Below are 20,370 nucleotides of genomic sequence, written 5' to 3' on the forward strand. Positions count from 1 at the left end.
ATTCTAACAAGCAGTATCTATGGCCCACGCACAAATAGTAGATCTCCTCATGCTCCTGAACGAGGGTATAAGAGGCCCTCGTGGGTCAACACCCCCTCAGTTCCTTTTCTTACCACAAATTCAGCCAGATCCAGAGCAGAGGGGATAGAGGGTGGGTAGTAAAATACAGACAGGGACCATACATCTGGAAGAATGTCCAGTTACAGTAAGGAACCTCCATTTCTTCTATGAGTGATAGTCCCTGTATTTATTCCACACACGGGTGATCGGCAAACAGTGCTCAGACTGGAAGGGCATGTGAGGACTGCAGATCCCAGTAACTTTTTCCTCAGGTAGATGGACTCGCGCTAGCTCTGACCAAGCTAGCATGCCACAAATAGCAATGCAGCTGCAGTGGCTAGTGACCCAAATACCCAGGTGTGGGCGAGAGTGTATGTATTTGGGCAGCTAGCCCAAAACACCGCTCATGTAGCTGTGTCTACACTGCTATTTTCAGCACACAAACTCAATCAAAGCTAGCATGGGTATGTCTATCCAACCTGGAAATTACACTCCCAGTTGGAGCACACGCGTGTGACAGGCTGGATCACAGAAACCCCCTGGGAGCTGCCACCCCATGTGCCAAAACTACTTCTACCCCTGCCTTCCCTGCCAGCTGGGGGGATAAACTCATAAATTTGGGTTTAGACCCCATTGGGAGTTGGGCACTTGAGTGCTAAAGGCAGGAACACTTCTGTTAGCTGCTTTCAGGTAAACCTGCAGCTTTGGGGCAAGTAATTCTGACCCTGGGTCTGTGTTGGGGCAGACGGGAGTGTCTGGCTCAGCAGGACAGGGTGCTGGGGCCCCAAGCTGGCAGGGGTAGAAGTAGTCTAGGTGGCAGCTCCCAGGGGGTTTTTGTGATCCAACCCGTCACAACGCGTATTCACAGAGGGAACTGTAAGGCTGCCTTTCTAGCTAGTAGTACGACACTACCTTGTGGCAAGAATGTCATTCTGAAGTCTTAGGTTTGCCACAGGTATTCAGATGGATTGTAGGGAATAGAGCTATGCCTACAGAGCCCAATCCAAAGCCTACTGATGTCAGTGCAGGTCGTTCCAATGATTTCAGGCAGCTTTCGATAAGGCTCATTATGCTGTGGAGATCAAGACCAATACCGCTAACCCAAATAGTGCAAAGAGACAACAGAAAACATGGAAAACATACACTGGACAAAAGCACTATTAAACAAAAGCATACTGCTATTTCAAAAACAACTTATGGGAGTACAATAAAATCTGTTAAATATATAACCACAGTAAACAGAAAATGCAACAGTCCAACATGTATTTGCTTTACAGGGTGCCAACAGTTACAAATAGATTTTTTTGTGTTGCAGAGAAATAGTACTATTGTAATAAGTTTCCATTTAGGTGAGCACCAGGGCACTGCATAAAACTGCTGGTGCATCAGTCTATGACATCAACTGGAAAAAAAAAAAAAAGTCAAAATATACTCCCAAATTCACCAGCTGATTCTAGTTCAGCCTGTGTGTGTCATTTACAAATTTCTACCTACTTCTGGGAATAGAAACAGTTCTTACCTAGCTTCTTTCTCAGACTCAAGGAGTAGCAGCTTGAATAGTTTTTGAAGGTTAATTTGTTTATTTGCATTTAGAACTTATTGGGAGAAAGTTAATTCAAAGTAGTAAACTCTGCATTTAGTTCTAAAAGTCATTCTTGCCCATTGTAGCCGTAAACCCAAAATGTAGATCAAGTTCCTCTGAAAGTTCTGTCTCCTCAACTCACACATCTCTCTGTATTAGTCAACAGTTTTACTGCTCCACTAGAAGGCAGCAACGATGAGAGGTCATGGTTGTGGTGACTTTTTAAGTAGCTAACAACAATCCCATTCTGAGATTCAAAATGTAAGAACAGAGAACTTGAGCTGATGATGTGTTCAGAGTGACCTGTGTTGCTAAGCAGATGGGCTTGCTACATTTTGCACCAGTTAGAGCTTTGTCATGGTATGTGGATACATTCCTAGATACGATCTGTAAGTATCACTAGAAGGTAATGAATGTATGGATCAACATGGCCAAGGCTGGTGTCTGATAGGATCAGGTGTAGTGTTCTGGGCAGCTGCAAATTAATATTTTTAACGACTGTGGTTATTTGGGTATCTAACAGCAGTGAGAAGTCAAACAGACCCCAAATTTGCAGACCAACTTACCCTGAGGGTAGAAAGAAAGAAGTAAAGGCAGCAAGTTTTCATCAGAGTGCATAATTCATTAACCGCCTGACTGAAGCTATAACATACTATAAAGGCATATTTACAGTCATGAAATAAAGAACACTCTGCCAAGAGCTCAAAGGGTGGCTTTATGAGTTGTGCTAAAACTAAACTGAGATCCCATCCCAGAAGTGGGTCCTTTACAGATGGATAAAGATTTGAAAATCCTTTTGTAATTTTTTGACCATACTATGTGCAAATAGTGATTTATTATCTCTCAACACATGATATGCTGCTGATATAGGTGCTAAATCAACCTTCAGCAAAGAATCTGAAATACCTTCAGTCTTTAAATGCAGTAAGTATTCCAAAATACACCAAAGCCAGTTCCAAACATTCAGGTTTGTTCTATATCCAACTCACAAACCATGGTAATTGAAATTGGTATCATCTTCTGGTCAATTGTTTTCTAGAGTTAATGAGCACTTGATGCACATCTAAAGGATAAGATCTTTCAAGGTCCATTAAAGTCCAACAGCCCATGCTGTCGGGGCAGAGATAGATCTGGAAGAATGATCTTGCTCTGCTACTGCAACACTAGATCCAGTAATACTGGGAGCATCTTGTAAAATCTCAAGTAGATTCATGTACCGCTCCTGTCTGAGCCACATCAGAGCAACTAAAGCAATTTTTTGCCCTAACTTGTATTATTTTTTTTCACTACTTTCTATATCAATGGAAAGGGGGGAACCTTTCCCTAATTCAGTATAAATGAGTCCAATATGGACTGCACATCCTTTTCTGCCCTTGTCCAGAACTGATGACACTGTGTTGTGACAGGATATCCTCAATTGCTGAAGACCTTGTGTATCACTTCCTCTTTTCCAGACCACTCATTTAACTGTATTGTGTCTCTCTGTCCAGTTGTCCTTTGCTGATAGTCGCAGGGCTACTGGATAAACATTGTGCTGTATGCACCAATCCGATAGCCTGATTGCTTCATTGCATAATTATGATGAATAAGCCCCTCCCTGCTTGTTGATATAACACATGACAGTTGTATTTTCCATTACCACCTGAACTATCTTCCCTTCGATATGAGCAAGAAAAGATCTGAGAGCCAGATGAATGAACCTCAGCTCCAACATGTACAGCTATAGTCTCCTTTCCTGGGAGTTCCAGTGTCCCCTGAAGCACAATGTAGTATAGATGGGATGCACTCAAAGCGACTGTCAATGATAGGGCTGGACGACTGAATAACATTCCTCTTAAAACATTTGTCCTCTGAGACCACAAAGTCAAAGAACACAGTGAGTTTTGTGCACACCGTCCATACCAGGACTGTAATTTACTGCCAAGCAGTACTGTAAAGACCTCTTCCTGAGACGAGAGTACAATATGTCGTATGTTATTGCTGCCATTAGCGCCATAAACCCTAGAAGGAAAAAAGACTGATTTCTGGGTACACTGTCAATGAAATATGCCTATAACTGTTTGAAGCCTTAGAAATCTGTTGTCTGGCAGAAAGGTCCTGCCCTCCAGAGAATCAAAGATTGTTCCTATGAAAGAAATCTCCTGAGTGGGGCATAACCATGATTTTGTCACATTTATTAATAGACCCAACTCTCTGAAGAGGGATGCTGTACATTGAATGTCTCTGAGAAGTTCCTTATTTGATGTTGATTTGAGTAGCCAATCCTCTAGATATGGGTAAACAAATATACCTCATCTTACAAATGAGCTGCTACAGCTGAAAAGAACTTTATAAACTCCCTGAGAGCCAGGATAAGGCCAAAAGGGAGACATTCTATTGAAAAGATCTTTGTCTTTCCATGAAGCAGAGGTATTTGCTATGGCTTGGTTTTACAGAAATATGAAAATAAGCATAGTTGAGATTCAGAGTTTCAAACCAATGCAGAGTAGATCGGGAGGCTGTAATGAGAACTCATGGAAGACAGGTGAAGGCCCCAGCAACTGAAGAAGGGAAAAGATAGTACCTAGCTTTAAAAAGGGGAACAAAGAGGACCAGGGAATTACAGACCAGCCAGCCTAACTTCAATACCCAGAAAGATACTGGAACAAATTTGTAAGCACGTAGAGGATAACAGAGTGATAAGTAACAGCTAACATGGACTTATCAAGAACAAATCATGCCAATCCAACCTAATTTCCTTCTTTGACAGGGTTACTGGCCAAGCAGATGCGGGGGAAGCATTAGATGCAACATATCTTGATTTTAGTAAGGCTTCTGACAGTCCTACATGATGTTCTCATAAGCAAAGTAAGGAAACATGGTCTAGATGAAATTAATGTAAGGTGGGTGCACAACTGGTTGAAAAAAAACACACTCAGAGTAGCTATCAATAGTTTGCTGTTAAACTGGTAGGGCATAACTTGTGGGGTCCTGCAGGGGTCTTGTCCTGAGTCCAATACTTTTCAATATTTTCATTAATGACTTGGATAATGGAGTGCACAATACAATATTTTGCTGACATTGACTGTCTGCAGACACGGCTCCCCGCAGCTCCCAGCGGTTTGCTGTTCCCAGACAATGGGACCTGAGGGAAGCGGTGGGCAGCAGCGATGTGCTGGTCACCACTTCCCGCAGCTCCCATTGGCCAGGAATGGTGAACCGTGGCCACTCGGAGCTGTGAGGGGATGTGAATGCGGATGTTCAACGTCAGCAAAATGTCTCGCAGCCCGCAATCAGTTTACCCTGATGGGCTGCATGTGGCCCGTGGTCTGCAGGTTGCCCACCATTAGTCTAACGATTCCATATTCAGGAGTAAATCCTGCCAGAAGGCTGAAACCTAGACAAGGCCTCTGGTTGTCTAGCCCTATCCTGGCCCTTTGGTTGTCGATATGACCTCAAATATATTACTGATATGATCAGCAATATCACTGGAACCAGCAAGTGAAGCATCACAAACAAAGGTAGTTTTACTCTGAGAGTCTGAAAGGAAGTGAAGTTTCCTGAGCTAAATGAGGTATTACTTCCATACTGTATCTCTTCAGATGTAGGAACCTTAGTGAAGACATTTGACAGAATCTCTTTTTTCCTTTCCATAGAAGGTCGTTCCCAGGGATCCAGACCATTGTCCATTCCAGTGGGATGAATTTCTGCTACTACTGCATCCATATTTTGCAGTTCTGATAATGGCTGCGTCTTCAACACTATCTTTGGATCCAGCAGAATTAATGGATCCGCAAACTGAGGTCTCTGTTTAGATCTCTCTCTTTGGACTGCTTTCATTTTTAGTCTGAGAACCAAACTAGACAAATCCCAATGTCGAATAACCCATATGGGATCTGGCCTGCTAACAGTGGTCATCTTCTCTCTAGTCATAGTCTTCAAAACCACTACAGATGGATCAGGTGGCTTTTCTCATGGCACAGCCTTTGTCTCAGAGGCCAGTGCCGATGGCACCTTGCAGGTTTTTGGCAATGAATCCTATGTCCCGAGTACCAGATGTGCTGTAGGCACATGAGAGAATTCAGGTATGAGTCTTCATAAGCACCTTAGATTTAGCAGCCATTGAACTTGGAGTGGACATGTTTTTTGCCTTATGTTCTGAGCTCTGGGACACCTCATATCCAACATGTTTGCTGCCAATGTTTCCTATAGAATGAGTGCCTGTAGTCTTTTGTCTGTCCTTACATGCTGCAGGTATTAATGTACTGAAAACAGAGCATCTGGATAGAGAATGTCCCTCATCAAGACATGCCAGATATCTTACATGAAGTACAATGCAAGAAACACTGCCAGAAAATAAGCACCTTTTTTAAAGCCCAATCTTCTGTTCGTCAGATCCATAACTAACACTAACTCAGCTAAACAATTAACTATCGTTCATACATAATTATAATAATCCAATATAATAAACCACACTAATCATTATCAATCACATTTTTAGGAGAAAAGCTCCAGATCAAAGAGATCCGAAAAGGTTTGCTTCCATCTGATGCTGTGGTTGGAAGGAACCGAGGTAGGCAGATAGTACCATTCTCCCTTTTATTAGCCTTGCCCTCAGAAGGTTAGGGAACGCTGAGGAGAGATATAGGAAGGGATGTGTGAACACACCTATGGATACTGTTTGGAAATAGTTCCAGCATATAAGCTGCAGAGGCCAGCACAATCCATGAGTAAAAATATGCAGAAGGCACTCAAAGAATTAAAAAAAGTCTGATGAATTGTACAGAATACATTTTTGGCAGCTCACGAAGACAAACCAAACATCACTCAAAAAAGTAACAACATTTTTTCAGCATAGTCACTCATTGGATATTCTACAGAAATAATGTGACTAATGAAATGGAAGATCTAAGTTTGATATGATTTAAGTATATAGATGACTAACTGTATTTAAAGGTGACTTGCTCACTCTCTCCACTGGTGTTTATTATTTGGCAATAGGAACTTGAATTTCCTAACACTTAATGCTAAAGTTGAATGCATGAGCACCCCGTTGTTGGGAAATCCCAGCTGCTGGTGTCAAGGAGTTAATAACTAGGGGTATTGAAGTGATTCTTTGAATAGATATTCAGATGATTTTTGGCTAAACGTTTCCCCAGTATTCATTCCAAACGGAATACTCAAGTCAGTTGCATTGTGTACTCCTAATATTTTGCTGCAGCAGCATGGTTAACTTTGTTATTTTTTTCTGCCTTTTCTTATGTTAGGAACAACACGGGTGGTGTCAGATCCTGGGCCCTGCAGCATGTGAACTCAGCTGTCTCTTTTCATGACTGAGAGAGCTGAGAAGGCACTATTCTCCCCGGGCCACACAGCTTTTCTTTTCAAGGCTGGAGGGATAGAGGTTTCACTGCCTTTTCAAAGCATACACAGCTCATTTAATGACAGAGGTGAATTCCTAGTCTGTGCTAATTCATCTTTTTGGACCTGATTCTCCAGTGCTTTTCTCCCCACATGGACATTTACACTTGTGCAAAGTAAGTGTATAACAGTACCACACCAGAATGTAATGCCTCCAATATACAGGTCTGTCTCATCTTATGCTGGGGTTACGTTCCGCGGTCAGCATGTAAAGCAAAAACTGTGTATAGTCAAAATTACATTGAGTTGAATGGCGGGCGGAATCGCCCGCACTACAGAAACAGTATTTAAATTGTTATTTTTGCCAACCGCATAAAGCTGAATTAGCGCATGTTAAATGCGCGTAAGATGCAACAGACCTGTACCTAATGTAAATTCCACAATATTCCAGTAGGGATGAATCTGCGCCTTGGCATTCTGTTCCTTGGAACAGTAAACTAAGGTCCACTTGTTTTCTGTGAAGGTTTTCAACATTTAAAGTTTAGTCTTGGCATGACAAGCTGAATTCTCCTGTATCAGAGGGGTAGCGGTGTTAGTCTGGATCTGTAAAAGCAGCAAAGAATCCTGTGGCACCTTATAGACTAACAGACGTTTTGGAGCATGAGCTTTCGTAGGTGAATACGTCTGCATCCGACAAAGTGGGTATTCACCTACGAAAGCTCATGCTCCAAAACGTCTGTTAGTCTATAAGGTGCCACAGGACTCTTGGCTGAATTCTCCTGGTTTATCCTGAAATTTAGATATTGTTGAAACAATGCTTAAAATATCTGGCTGTTATGTCCAACAAAGAATCCTCTTTAAACTTGTTCAACTCAATAAAACAATGTTCATTTCCTCTTATTCTTGTTACATTCTAACTGAATTAGGAGCAAACAAGCTGTGGGGAAGATATTGCACTCACCTCATTTGACCTAAAACTCCTTCCTTGCATCCCATGCTTCCAGAAAGCTAAAACACTGTCTTGCAGGCAGACTAGAAGGAAAAGAACATGAAGTAATTTTGGTGACAACCCCAATTTATTCTTTCAAGGCAAAGAACATTTATTACCTTCCTATCATGGCAATTTTACGTTCTGTCTTTAGACATTTTATAATTACACTAATTCCCTCATAAAAAATGTTTCACCAGAATGACTTAACCCACCTCAAGCTGGTCAAAAAAGGGCTTTACAAACACTGTTAGTTAATATGAGCCCTGTGTTATCTGTAAAATATTAATTTATTCTCTCAAAGAGTTTAAATCTTTAGAAAATGTGCAAGATTTCCAGGTACATAAGCATTGGAATTTTACAAAAACTTGCATTCTACTTTTTCCTCCCAGATTCAAGAGAACAGCTGAAAAGAGTCTACAATTAAAACCTTTTTATTTTTACCCTCCTCTTCCCATCCTCTCCCCTCATTTTCTTTATTGTCTTAAAAAAAAGGCAGTTCTACAATAGGTACCAACTGTCTTTTAAATTAAATTAAATTCTAATTACAGAAGCAGCAAAGTAGCTTTTTAAAAGAGAGTTGTATAAATCTATTGGGTAATAGTATGTTAAGGATTTAAAGTTCATTTTCAAGAGACAGAATGACTCTTTTTTTTACCCTAACAGTCACTCAATGCTCACTGGCAGGAGACCACTATCGTGTAACTCATATCAGGCCTGACACACTCACTAATCCCAACACACTGTGGTAATAACATGGATCCAAAAGCTATCTTGTAAGATATCATATGTAAACTGGTAAAACGCCAGTCATGAATGTCACTGTGCAATGTATGCACTGGTAAAGAATTGAGTGTATGCTGCAAATATGTTCTTAAAATGTGGTTTGGAGGCAGTGTATAAATCAAGCCTATCAGACAAAGGAATGTGGATTCCCTTGTCTGACTGGCTTGATTTCAGGCATAGGACAATAAAAGTACATTTACATATAAGGTAAAAAAAGCAATCAAACTAACAAGCAAGGGAGAAAACAGCTTAGAAAGCACTCCAGAGACACAGTCTGCAAATCCAGGAAGTCTTCCTGGTTCTGGAAGCAAAGACAATGGACTCTACATAACATAAGGGGAGGAAAAAGGCATTTAGGGCCTATCTACACTTAAAATGCTATAAGGGTAGACACTACCTATGCCAACACCAGCAAAGATAATCCACCTCCCTGAGACCCTTGACCGATATACTTAAACCAACCTAATTTTCTAGTGTAGAACAGGCCTTATTTATCAATCATTTAAGGGACAAAACAGGCCAGAGCTCCTGGAATCTGTGAAAGGTGGATCCTTGAACAACGTGGGGGTTTGATGTATCTGGGAACTGACTATAAGCAAAAGAAATTGACTGAGACCAAGACTGTAATCTGTTAAGATTCAGATACTAGGAAGTGTTTTATTTTGTTGGTAACCACACCTATCTTTTTCTCTCTTGCTTAGTATCACTTAAATCTTTGTTCTTTATTAATATATGTATTCTTGTTTTATTACAAAACCAGCTCAGTGCTGTATATTAAACTGAAGTGAGAGTCTTCAGCTAACTTAACAGGTGGGATGGGTCTCCAAGCTGGGCTCCAGTCTGAGCCTGAGCATCTCCAGTACCTCTTTAGCTCTGCAGCCTGAACCCCATGAGGGCTCTGTGCCATGAGTTTTCTCTTCCAGTGTAGACATACCCACAGAGCCTTGAGGAGTCTGCCTGTGAGTTAGAAAGACAGGCGTGGCAGGAAGTTGACATCCGGTCTAATCTCTAGCAAAGCTACCTCTCTGCTTCACCAAGAGTGAACACGGTGGCTTGTAGTTCTGAGCATCATGAACAGAATGCCACAATAATGTGAAGTGCATTTTCAGTTCCCAAGGGTGGGAATGAAGTGTGTAAAATAAGTGCATCCATTATGAGAGAAGAATTCCAAATTGTCAATCTATTGTGGAACAAATTCTATGTGACTCTCCTTGATTAAATTCTGCTGGAATCTGATAGAACTAAGTATATGAGAAACTGATGGTAGCATTATTGCCAGGCAACATATCATCCACGTGTCACCAAAATGATTTGTGGCAGACATGGCACAACATGTGACCTCAATAAAAATCCCCAGAGATCTTCCAAGGGGTACACATTTCATCTGTGTGTTACCACAGTAGGCTTTTTGTAGAAACGGAAAAAAAAAATGTTACAGTGCTTTCAAGAACCCCATTTGGGAACAGAAAGGGGAGAGGATGATGCAGAGAAATGAGGAAGTTGCACTACTCCACTATGCCATAACTATAGTAATAATATCTAGGTCTTATATAGCGGCTTTCATCCATAGATATCATTGCACTTTATATAGGAGAGTATCATTATCCCCATTAAAGATGGGTTAACTGAGGCACAAAGTGGTGAAGCGACTTGCCCAAGGTGACCAAGAACCTGATCTCTTGAGTCCTGGTCAAATACAGTAGCCACTAGGCCACACTGCCTTCAACTAAGGAGTTAAATTTATTTTCATGAGACAGTGATGTGCCATATACATTTAACAAAGGATTTACAAATTTAGTAAGAAAATAGAGGCTAGTTAGCAATGAATTTTTAGTTCATACTTCCTGCGTTTGCAGCACTGAGACTGAAGTAAACAAATGAACTGCATGCATAAATGAAAAGAACAAATTAGCAACAGGAATAATTCACAATGAGTCTGAGTGGCCTGAGTACAGACTTTCCTGTAGAGACAGGGTCATAACATCACCAGACCATTTAGACTAATCAGAGGGCATTCTGAGGTTACTCTTCCATTCTGGTCCCTCTTTTGGAAGCCTATCTGTCCATTGAATGCTCAGCCCATCTCGTCATCACACAATAAAACATAGGAATTGGAACATTCCATGTCAGCAAAGCCTTGAAAATTACTATCTTTAGCATTGCGAGCTTTCATGAGCTACAGCTCACTTCTTCGGATGCACAGAATGGAACACAGACAGGAGATATTTATACATACAGAGAACATGAAAAGGTGGAAGTGTGGGTCATCTTAATTATCACTTCAAAAGTTTTTTTTCTCCTGCTGATGCTCCCTCATCTCAATTGATTAGACTCTTCCTGTTGGTATGCATACTTCCACCTTTTCATGTTCTCTGTATGTATAAATATCTCCTGTCTGTGTGTTCCATTCTATGCATTCGAAGAAGAGAGCTGTAGCTCACGAAAGCTCATGCTGAAATAAATTTGTTAGTCTCTAAAGTGCCACAAGTACTCCTTTTCTTTTTGCGGATACAGACTAACACGGCTGCTACTCTGAAACCTATCTTTAGCATTGAGTGCAAAATTAAACAAGCTACACCAAGTTTAGTCCAAAAACCCACACTCACCTATTGATTCAATCTGGAAATCAAACGTGAGCTCTGATGAGAGTTTTCGGCTAGATTTTAATCTGCCTTGTAGATTTACTATTTTTATACAGCCTAGAGAATAAACAAGAGGTGTCACTTAGCCATTGCTCTCAAACAAGAGACCTAATTTGAATCTGTATATTTGGTTCATAACTAAAACTTACAATCCAGACACACTAAAATGGTATCTCTTTCCAGCTGTGTTAAATGTACAACGCTCGCCTGCGTAGTGTCTATAACAAAAATAATTACAGTTAATTTATATACAACATAAATTACCATCACATTTGAATGTGGAGATTCTGACGTTCAAAAGGACTTAAGGTACTGTTGTATTTTCAATTACAGGAAGATTTTCTTACCAGGGAAATTTCTCTTCTCTTAAAAAGGCATGTCCACTTACCCAACTTGTTGGCTGTGATGGAGGCAAATGAAGCTGTAATATTAAAGTATTAATATTACAAAGCAAACTTATGTTTAAGTTGCTGTCCACCGTCACCTCTTTGTCTTTCACTGTTTTTGCTTTCCATAAAATATATGTGTTTCAGATTATTTCCTCCAGATGTGTTGGTTTGCATTTTTCCAACTGGAATGCTGCTCTAATTCTTCTGCCATTGTTTCTAAATCTTGATTGGACTTTTCAACTTGTTCTCAGTCCTTGCTACTGTTTGCAACTTCTCCTTCATCTTCAGATTGTATATGCTATTTACAAATTGTTAATGAAGACGGTTTGAACAAAGGAGAGAGAGAGCGAGTAACCTTTCTTCCACATTAGAGCTCCACTGGTCTCCATCACAGCAAATGGGGGAGATCTGAACCACAAGCTCAGATCAGTGGACATGCCAACTCAAAAGACAAAATATAATTTATTTTATCAAGATATGATACAAAGCAACTCTTGCTAATCTGGTATCTATACCACAGCATTATAGGATCTTTTCATACTAATTCAGTTTCTATTAAAGATGAGACATTAAAACATGTTACATAAAATACTAAAAGCAGCTATGAATCACTCTTAATTAAGAACATTTTAGCCCCATTTAAAAAAAAAAAGTCAAATCCTTGGTCCTGCATAAGATAAAAAAATGAAAGAACTCCACCTATGGGGCAGTAGAAATGTGCTCACTGAGGCAAGTCTCCTGACCTGGTTACTTTTGAGTTCAAATTTGAGATTTAGATTTTATCACAACCTTTACTGCAATCTGGATCGGCATCTGAACCAAAGTGGTGAAAAACTGGTCTTAGAATATTTCTGCCATTTCTATCCCCTCAGCCTGGCTCCCTGACTCACTATTGGATTCTGGGATTGGGGCCTATTATTTTCAGTATTATTAATAATTAGTAATACTAAGCTTCTATATAGTTGAGAAGCACAATACAATTTTATTGTAAATACTTCCCTCTTTTACTTTTACATAGACAAATTGTACTCTGATCCCAATGGATACTCTCTTGTTTTTGTATTAAACACTCCACCTGCAAGAGTCTCGTCAAAGCAACTGTCCCTTCAACTGGGTGAGCTGTGACTTCCCCTCCAGTGAACTGCAGTCACCCTTAAACAGCTGGAGGAGTCACTACAGCGAGTCAAGACATTACCCACCTTCCCACAAAGCTGAACAGACTGGCCTCAGTGAGGCCTGGAGTACAACCCTGCACATGAGTTAAAGCACTAATGATTCAGCCTAGACCAAGGGCTTGTCTACACTTACACGCTGTGGCGATTGATGTGTTGGCGGTTGATTTAGTGGGTCTAGTGAAGACCCACTAAATCAACTGCCAAACACTCTCCTGTTGACTCCTGATCAAAAAGAGTAAGGGGAGTCGATGGGAGAGCGTCTCCTGTCAATGTTGCATAGTGTGGACCCCACAGAAAGTAGATCAAAGCTATGTCGATTTGAGTTATGCTATTCATGTAACTCAAATTGCATAGCTTAGATCCACTTTTCCCTTTAGTGTAGAAAAGGCCAAAAAAGATTTTAAAACAGTAATAATATCTGTGTAAAATCAAATTAAATGGTGGAAAGAAATGTGTAGTACAAAGTATGAGAGTATTTTTATGGGCAATTTTTCTAGTTATGATATAGCGAGAAAAAGTACCGGTTCAACAATATTAAAATCTATTCTTTCATATTTCAAAAGATTTGTTTTAATCTAAAGCATTCTCACATCTGATGAAAAATGGGGAAAATACATAACAGTGCATCACAGCCTTTCATGGCAACAAGCCTGGGATGACATCAGAACCAGAACCTACTGTGGTACTGTCTTTGGTGTCAGTGTAGGAGGTGGCTGGGAACTTCATTTTCTCTTTGCTGCCTTTGCCCTCTTGATTATGAGAGAAGACTCCTCACTCTGTCTTCCTCTCTAATTTTTTGGACAAAGAACTCCATTCTCAGCCTTCTATCCATGTAGGGAACATGGTAGGCTGAGAGGCTGCTGTGTTCCTGGTGCTGGTCAGGCACTGGGTGCTCTTACTTGAGAGTGTGGAGAGCAGAACTGAGAGCTACTGAAAATGTAATACATACCATTCTCCCTGTGACTTAGCTGCCAGAACCAGAGGGATGGGGGAAAAGAAATTAAAAGAGCTACCTCTTCACCACCACCCCCAGGGTGTGTGTTCTTTGCCATTGCATAGGAATTGAGTTGGCTCTGCCTAAGACCACACACAGTGAAGCAATATGTCACGTGGGAGTCTCACTCACATACCATCAGGCATAATTGTCTGTGGAGAAAAATGCACTTTCAGAGCCAATAATTTGGCCTGTCAGTCACAAGAAGGTGTATGCATTTTCTGACTCATGATCATCACACAAATGGAGCAAAGACAATTATTTTGTAGCATATCACTTTAAAACATTTCCAAACAAATGCCAAATATATTAAAAATAATCATTTGGTGCAAGCTATTTAACCGACACATTGTATACTTTTCTCTCTTCTCAAAGAGAGTTTTTGACTATGTTCTCAATGTCCTGTCAGCAGAGGACAGTGGAGACTGATTTAACCACGTGGTTTAAAGCACTGCCAATATAATAAGGAAAGAAGACCTGACAACAATACAGATGCACCAGAAGGACATACAAAAGACTAAAAAAGAATTCTAATGAGGACAGGTGCAGTAATTCAGAGAAGTGTTAAACCATCCAAGTTAAAAACCAAAAGGTATTAAGGGAATAAAGATTTTACATTTACAGAGACATATCATTGATGCAGACAATACTGAAATAAGACTGAATACAAAGGGTACATTTTTAAAGAGTTGCTTTTCAGTGTTCTACTTTCATCAACTATATTAGGAGCTACATAACCCCATGTACCAATCTGAAAATGGTCCTCAAAGTTCACACACGCAAGTATTACAGTATTAACTGGCCATACACTGCAGCACTACCACTGATAACAGTAATTCGTGTAGTTGCACTTCTATGTACATCAGAAGTTACTCAGATATTCATTTAAGCAGCAAGAAAGTCAACAGAAATCTTTCTAGTGAAAATAGCATTTTTAGTGAGCTCCACAGGATCGTATCAGTGAGGTTTATGCAAAAGTACTGAGGGATGGCAACTTACAAGCTCACTACAGATCAATGGGAGTGCACTATATTACCTTCTGCCCTGGCCACAGTGATAACTAAAGCCCTGAGACAGTTACTTACTGCTTCTGCATTGTGGGGCTGAGATCGGGACTGGGACCAGGCTCATGACGGCAACTGGTTTTCAAGAGGGTGGGGAGCAATCCAGAAAGGCTGTCTCTCCACCACCCAATTTTCATCTTAAGAGTTTCTGCTGCTGCCTCTGTACACTAGCTCCTCATCCAAACGGCACTCATGCCAGCCACAGGATCAAAAATAAGTGGTGGCTTCCGGATGCAAAGTACAGGGCACATATCTCTTCCCTCCTCCCAATATTCATGGGAAGAGGAAGGGACAAATACTTCCTTCTTAGCAACAGCAAGGTAACTGCCATGTTGAAACATGCTCTCTGCATTTGGCCCACAACATCTCATACCAACTGCCTGAGAAGGCAGTCAGCCTGAAATTCTATTAAAATCCATTAAAAACACTGTCAAGAGAACAATGAAATTGCAAAGTGATGTGCATAATTCAAGAAGGGCCTAATTTATGGAAACACAAGCAGCTTTTATTCTGTCCCCTGTGTGTTCCACTCAAGAATTCCAAAAAAAATTCACTCAGTCAAAAATTTGAGCCTGGAAGATGAAAGTCAGAGAGAGTTATGGACAACTGGGAGTCCACTTTAGGCGGAAACCCCAATGTAAATAATTATGGGACACTGTGTCATTTCCATAATGGAAACTATGGAACCTAGCTGTTACTAGTGCTCAAATTATAATAAAGTAAGATAGCAAATAATGTTGGGAATCCAATCATAATGCACAAACCTGTTTCTGTAAACCATGAAGAGGTAGAATTTGGGTTGACAGTCTCAAACTTTACCACCTGGTTGAAGTCTCTCCCTCTACTGACACCAACACAAACTAAGGGGAATTCTTGTTCAGGTACTACGAGCATTTCAAACAATCTCAGTGGACAAGGTACAGGGAAATCTATGTGCTAGATTAAGAAACAAAAAAACAGTTAGATAAAGGCAAACAAGTTAAAAAGCAAATAATTTAGTACACATCATGATTAGTCATTTAAACAGCACGGTAAGTTGGATAAAGTAGTTTTGCCATTCATAGTTAGCACACTTATGTAACATCAAGCTTTTTCCTGGGATCACAGTAATTGGCAGATGCGGGAAAATCTGATTTATGAAGATTTAGGTTCTTCATGTGGATTTTGTTATTAATATCCAGAATCTGAACTTTCACTATCATTTTTCTTATGGCTGCTTACAGGAGAGAGCCCAGATCCTCTGAGTGACATCACCAGTTGGGAGGCTTAAAACTTTTGTTAACCCAGCTGATCAGACTGTGGGTGCTGCCTGTCCAAGAAAGATGAAGCACTGTGGCCTCAGTCCGGCAGATGTCAGCTGGGAAAAGCAACTATTTGATTTTGGAGCACTCAAAGAGTCACACAGTCCAAAACAAATGAGTCATCTTCTCCCTTTAGGTTTGGCATCCAGTCAGAACTATCAATGTTCTCTCCTCAATTTTCCCAAGGCTCTGCCCATTGATTAGCCAGAACATTCTGACTGTATAACTATAAGATAACACTTACAGATAGAAAAAAAATCAACCTTTACACTGGGTATGTGCAGGGAAAAAGGCTCTAAATAATGTTTAGTTGGCATCTAGCAAATGTTTGGGACATTTTAAACTGGTATTTTTCAAATGATGTAAAATGAATTTTACTTTCAAAATGAGTTAAGCAGAAGAGAACAGAAAATCTTATAGGGACATAAGAAATTATTTATATTTTGGTTACTCAACTAATTTTTTGCAACATAAAAGCATCTGAAAATCAACATTTTGTATTAAGAGGTTGAGTCCTAAAAGGAAGGTAGAACATCTGCTTGTGGACATCTTATTGTAATGTTTACCTTAATTAACATAAACTTCTGCATCAGTTCAACCCATTCTAACAACACGATGCTAGACTGTAGTGCTCCGCAAAGGTATTTGTGGCCTGTGTAAGGATTCCTCACTGCCAAGAAAGAAAAGGCAAAGTTAGTTGCTTAGCACAAACATTTCATATCTAATTTAACAGAGCCTTTGCAATTCTGAAAATGCCAGATGTGAAAAGGGACTCTGAAAAGTCAGTTTTCAAACTACATACAACCCTTAGATTTTGGGCTCCTAGGCATGTCTTAAGAGTTTGGAAAACGCAGCATATAGTAGGTGCTATCACAAACATCATAATAAAATCATATTTTATATACCCAGCTTGTTTTAATACAACTAACTGAAGGTTTTTGACTGATAAACAGGACTTAATACTTTAAGGCTGCCTACCGGATAGTTCTAGCACAGACACTGACAGTCAAAGCTTCCCATTTCAGAATGTTGATGTGCCCCAACTATTTTTTAATCATCATAAGGAAACCTCCTCTAGTGTTAAGACTTTGAAGAAAGGTGCCAATTATAATGGTTGTTCTTATGACAGTGACATTTATCCAACATGAACTGAACAGAGGCCAGCAATCATTTAACAATTTACCAGTCATTACCAACTGAGAGTCACTCAGTAGCCTTTCAGCCACTAGTGTTCTAAACCAGGTTCCAGCAAGAGATCGGAAATGAAAGGCTCCCTATATCCACTGTCAATTCTTTAACTATCCAGTTTCCCAGGAAGTTGAATTTTAATTACAAAGTTGGCCTAAAAATGTAACACTCAGTCTATTTTGCACTAGTACCTAAAATTCAATTAACACATTACTTAATCTTACACCTTGACTGAAATTAAATAAGAAGGATATCAGTCATCACAGTTTTCATTAAAAACTGCTTTTCTTATAGCTTTTATCACTACTCAATTAAAAAGAGAACAAGAAGTGCTGCACTGAAAAGTCAGGAAATGCTATAAGTTGTGTGCAATGCCTGAACTCTGCAAATTCATTACATTACAAACTAATCACATGATCACATTATTAAATCATCAACCATATGATTAGAGCTGTACAAGACATAAAATGATAAAGTCTCTGTCCCAAGGAACTTACAATCTAAGGGTCTAAGCTAACTGATGTGATCTTGGGCTAGATTTACAAAGGCATTTAGAGGCCCAAACCCACTGTGGTTTACAGAACTGCCTGTCTCTCACATTCAATGTGGTTAAGTGGATGAAATCCACTAAGACTACCCTCCTCTCTTGAAATTCCACTAGATGCTTATCTGCATCCGTAGGCACCTAAAAATACCATTTTAAATCTGGTCCCTTGTGCAACATCTCAGTTAACTCCATCAGTAAAGCGAGGACAATGATACTTGCCTGTTAAAGTAAGGTTTAACTCAGTAATGCAAATTATGAAGTGTACATAATTACTAACACCAGTATGTGGAAAAGATGAGACTAGAATACAGTCTCTTTTTGACTGTCACTTCAGTGCTGCTTCCGCTGGGCCAAAAGGTACAACACCCGTGTCCCATCACAGGTTCTGTTCCTACCACGGGGGAGATTCTCTAGGGTCTAGTCATTTTTAGACGTTTATTCATCCATTTGGTGGTGATAAAGTTTCGAGCGCTGCAGACAGCAGCACAGCCACATGCTAGCTATCTGCTGCGTCGTGCATGCACCCTTCTGACAAACTAGACAGGGTTACCATGACCACCACATGATTACAGTGCGGCATGCTAACACCTTCTCTGTTTAGCACTGGAAGAGAAATCTTGTAAAATCTGGCTGGCTGAAAGTTACATTGATATTCATGAAGAGCCTATAGGAGCTTCATATCTAGTCAGATTTTTTTTTCCTATTATTCTTCTGCCAGCAGGTCAGAAACTACACCTTTCAGTGGTTCAGTATATTGTTTTTTAACATTATATTGAGGCCTCAATCAGGTCAAGGCCCCTTCATGCTAAGCACTGTACAAACATATAGTAAATGACAGTCCCTACCCTAAAGAGTCTACAATCTAAATGGCAAGACATAACAGGTAGATGAGAGAAACAAGTGATTACTTAGGTCAGAGAAACTGAAAATGTTTCACCGCGTTCTATACAACAGGGACCTAGGTGCTGCAGTTAGTGATTCAAGACCACCCCACTCCACCTCCACACTCTACAGCTTGTGTGGAGAGCTCATTAGCAAATAATCTTCCTGCCTTTTATGCACATTTATTGAACAGTAACTTTTCACAGTTTGTATCTCCCTTATACTGCGGTGCTGACTCAGTGGTTGGTGCACTGGACCCTTACTGTACTTTTGTCTGGTACTATCTTTAGAGAACCAATGCTGCCCTCGTAGATCTTTCTTTCTAGCACCCCAAGAGAATTTAAAACAAACCCCTCCCAGTATCGGTCAATAATAACATGAACTGCGGTGGACTCACAATGGCCAGTATTAGAAGTCATGGTCCATGACCTGATGCTTCCTGTAGGTCGCTCCGCCGGAGAGACTGAGGTTTCTCGAGAAACCGGACATGCATTCTGCTGTTCTGAATTTGTTGTGAAATGTGAATAATTGTGAGGGGGAAAAGAGGAAGTTTTCACTTCCTATAAATGTGAGGGCTAATCTGGTTGAGTTTACTACCTGTAGACGTCTACAGCTTCTTTCTGGTGACAGGAGAAACGTGACAGCCTGATAAACATTCTTCTAGCCTTTGTTCCTCCCCAGGTAGTGACTCATTACAAATATCTCAACTCTGTAGTCATTTATTCCTCTTACTGACATTTCCACTGTACATCTTTACTTACCAACGCAACACTTCTGACACCATTTGGTTTCTGGAATTTTTGTAGACACTGCAAACTTCCTAAAGGATATAAATAAGAATTATTAATTCAATAAAACAGACTGAATCAATCTGCTTCTTAGAAGGACGTTTAATAAGGGAATGATATTCACTGAAAAAAAACTAAAATAAGAGAACTATTGTACTTCACTGTACATTTATCTTCCTCAAACCAGTATGTTTGGCACCTAGACATACATTACGGTGGGTCTTCCCCATTAAGGTTCAGATATAGTTCAATCAGATTTACAGCAAGTAGACCTATTAATAACTGCCTCCCAGAATATCTTACTCAAATAGTTGTAAAGGCACAGCAAGAACTGGTTTTCCTAAACAGGAACTCTCTCAGCAGTACTTTGTATGGCTATGAGGGGAGAAGACTGCTTTTGTCAAGGTCAGAGAAAATTACAGTAATAGAGAAGTAAGATGATGAGAGCCTGGACAAGAGTTTAAGCTGTATGGATGTTAGGAAACATTTCAGAGATGTTATTAAGAAAGAATTAGCAAGATTTAGGCACAGCCAGAATGTGAGGATCTGGAGAAAGAGAAGAACTAAAGATAATGGCCAGGTTATGAGCCTGAGAGATAGGCAGGTTGTCCACTGTGCTTGAGAAAGAAGGGGTGAGGGAGGAT

The 20,370-nt window shown here is 40.1% G+C and overlaps 1 protein-coding gene across 3 annotated transcripts in view; it reads right to left on the reverse strand.

The window, feature by feature from the left end:
• The window catches only part of MAP4K3 (mitogen-activated protein kinase kinase kinase kinase 3), a 138,332-nt gene that overhangs the window by 6,179 nt on the left and 111,783 nt on the right, over positions 1 to 20,370 (reverse strand). For 2 of the 3 annotated variants that reach the window (XM_050951562.1, XM_050951563.1), the window contains 6 exons: positions 19,700 to 19,758; positions 16,888 to 16,991; positions 15,785 to 15,956; positions 11,548 to 11,616; positions 11,363 to 11,455; positions 7,944 to 8,014 (listed from right to left, as the gene is read on the reverse strand). In XM_050951562.1, coding sequence (XP_050807519.1) covers positions 7,944 to 8,014; positions 11,363 to 11,455; positions 11,548 to 11,616; positions 15,785 to 15,956; positions 16,888 to 16,991; positions 19,700 to 19,758 — 568 coding nt within the window. Of the gene's footprint in view, positions 1 to 7,943; positions 8,015 to 11,362; positions 11,456 to 11,547; positions 11,617 to 13,975; positions 14,109 to 15,784; positions 15,957 to 16,887; positions 16,992 to 19,699; positions 19,759 to 20,370 lie in introns of those variants that run through there. The other variant, XR_007774138.1, reaches the window with a different exon arrangement.

This window comes from Gopherus flavomarginatus, chromosome 4 (genome assembly GCF_025201925.1).
Source record: "Gopherus flavomarginatus isolate rGopFla2 chromosome 4, rGopFla2.mat.asm, whole genome shotgun sequence".
Classification (NCBI taxonomy): Eukaryota; Metazoa; Chordata; order Testudines; family Testudinidae; genus Gopherus; species Gopherus flavomarginatus.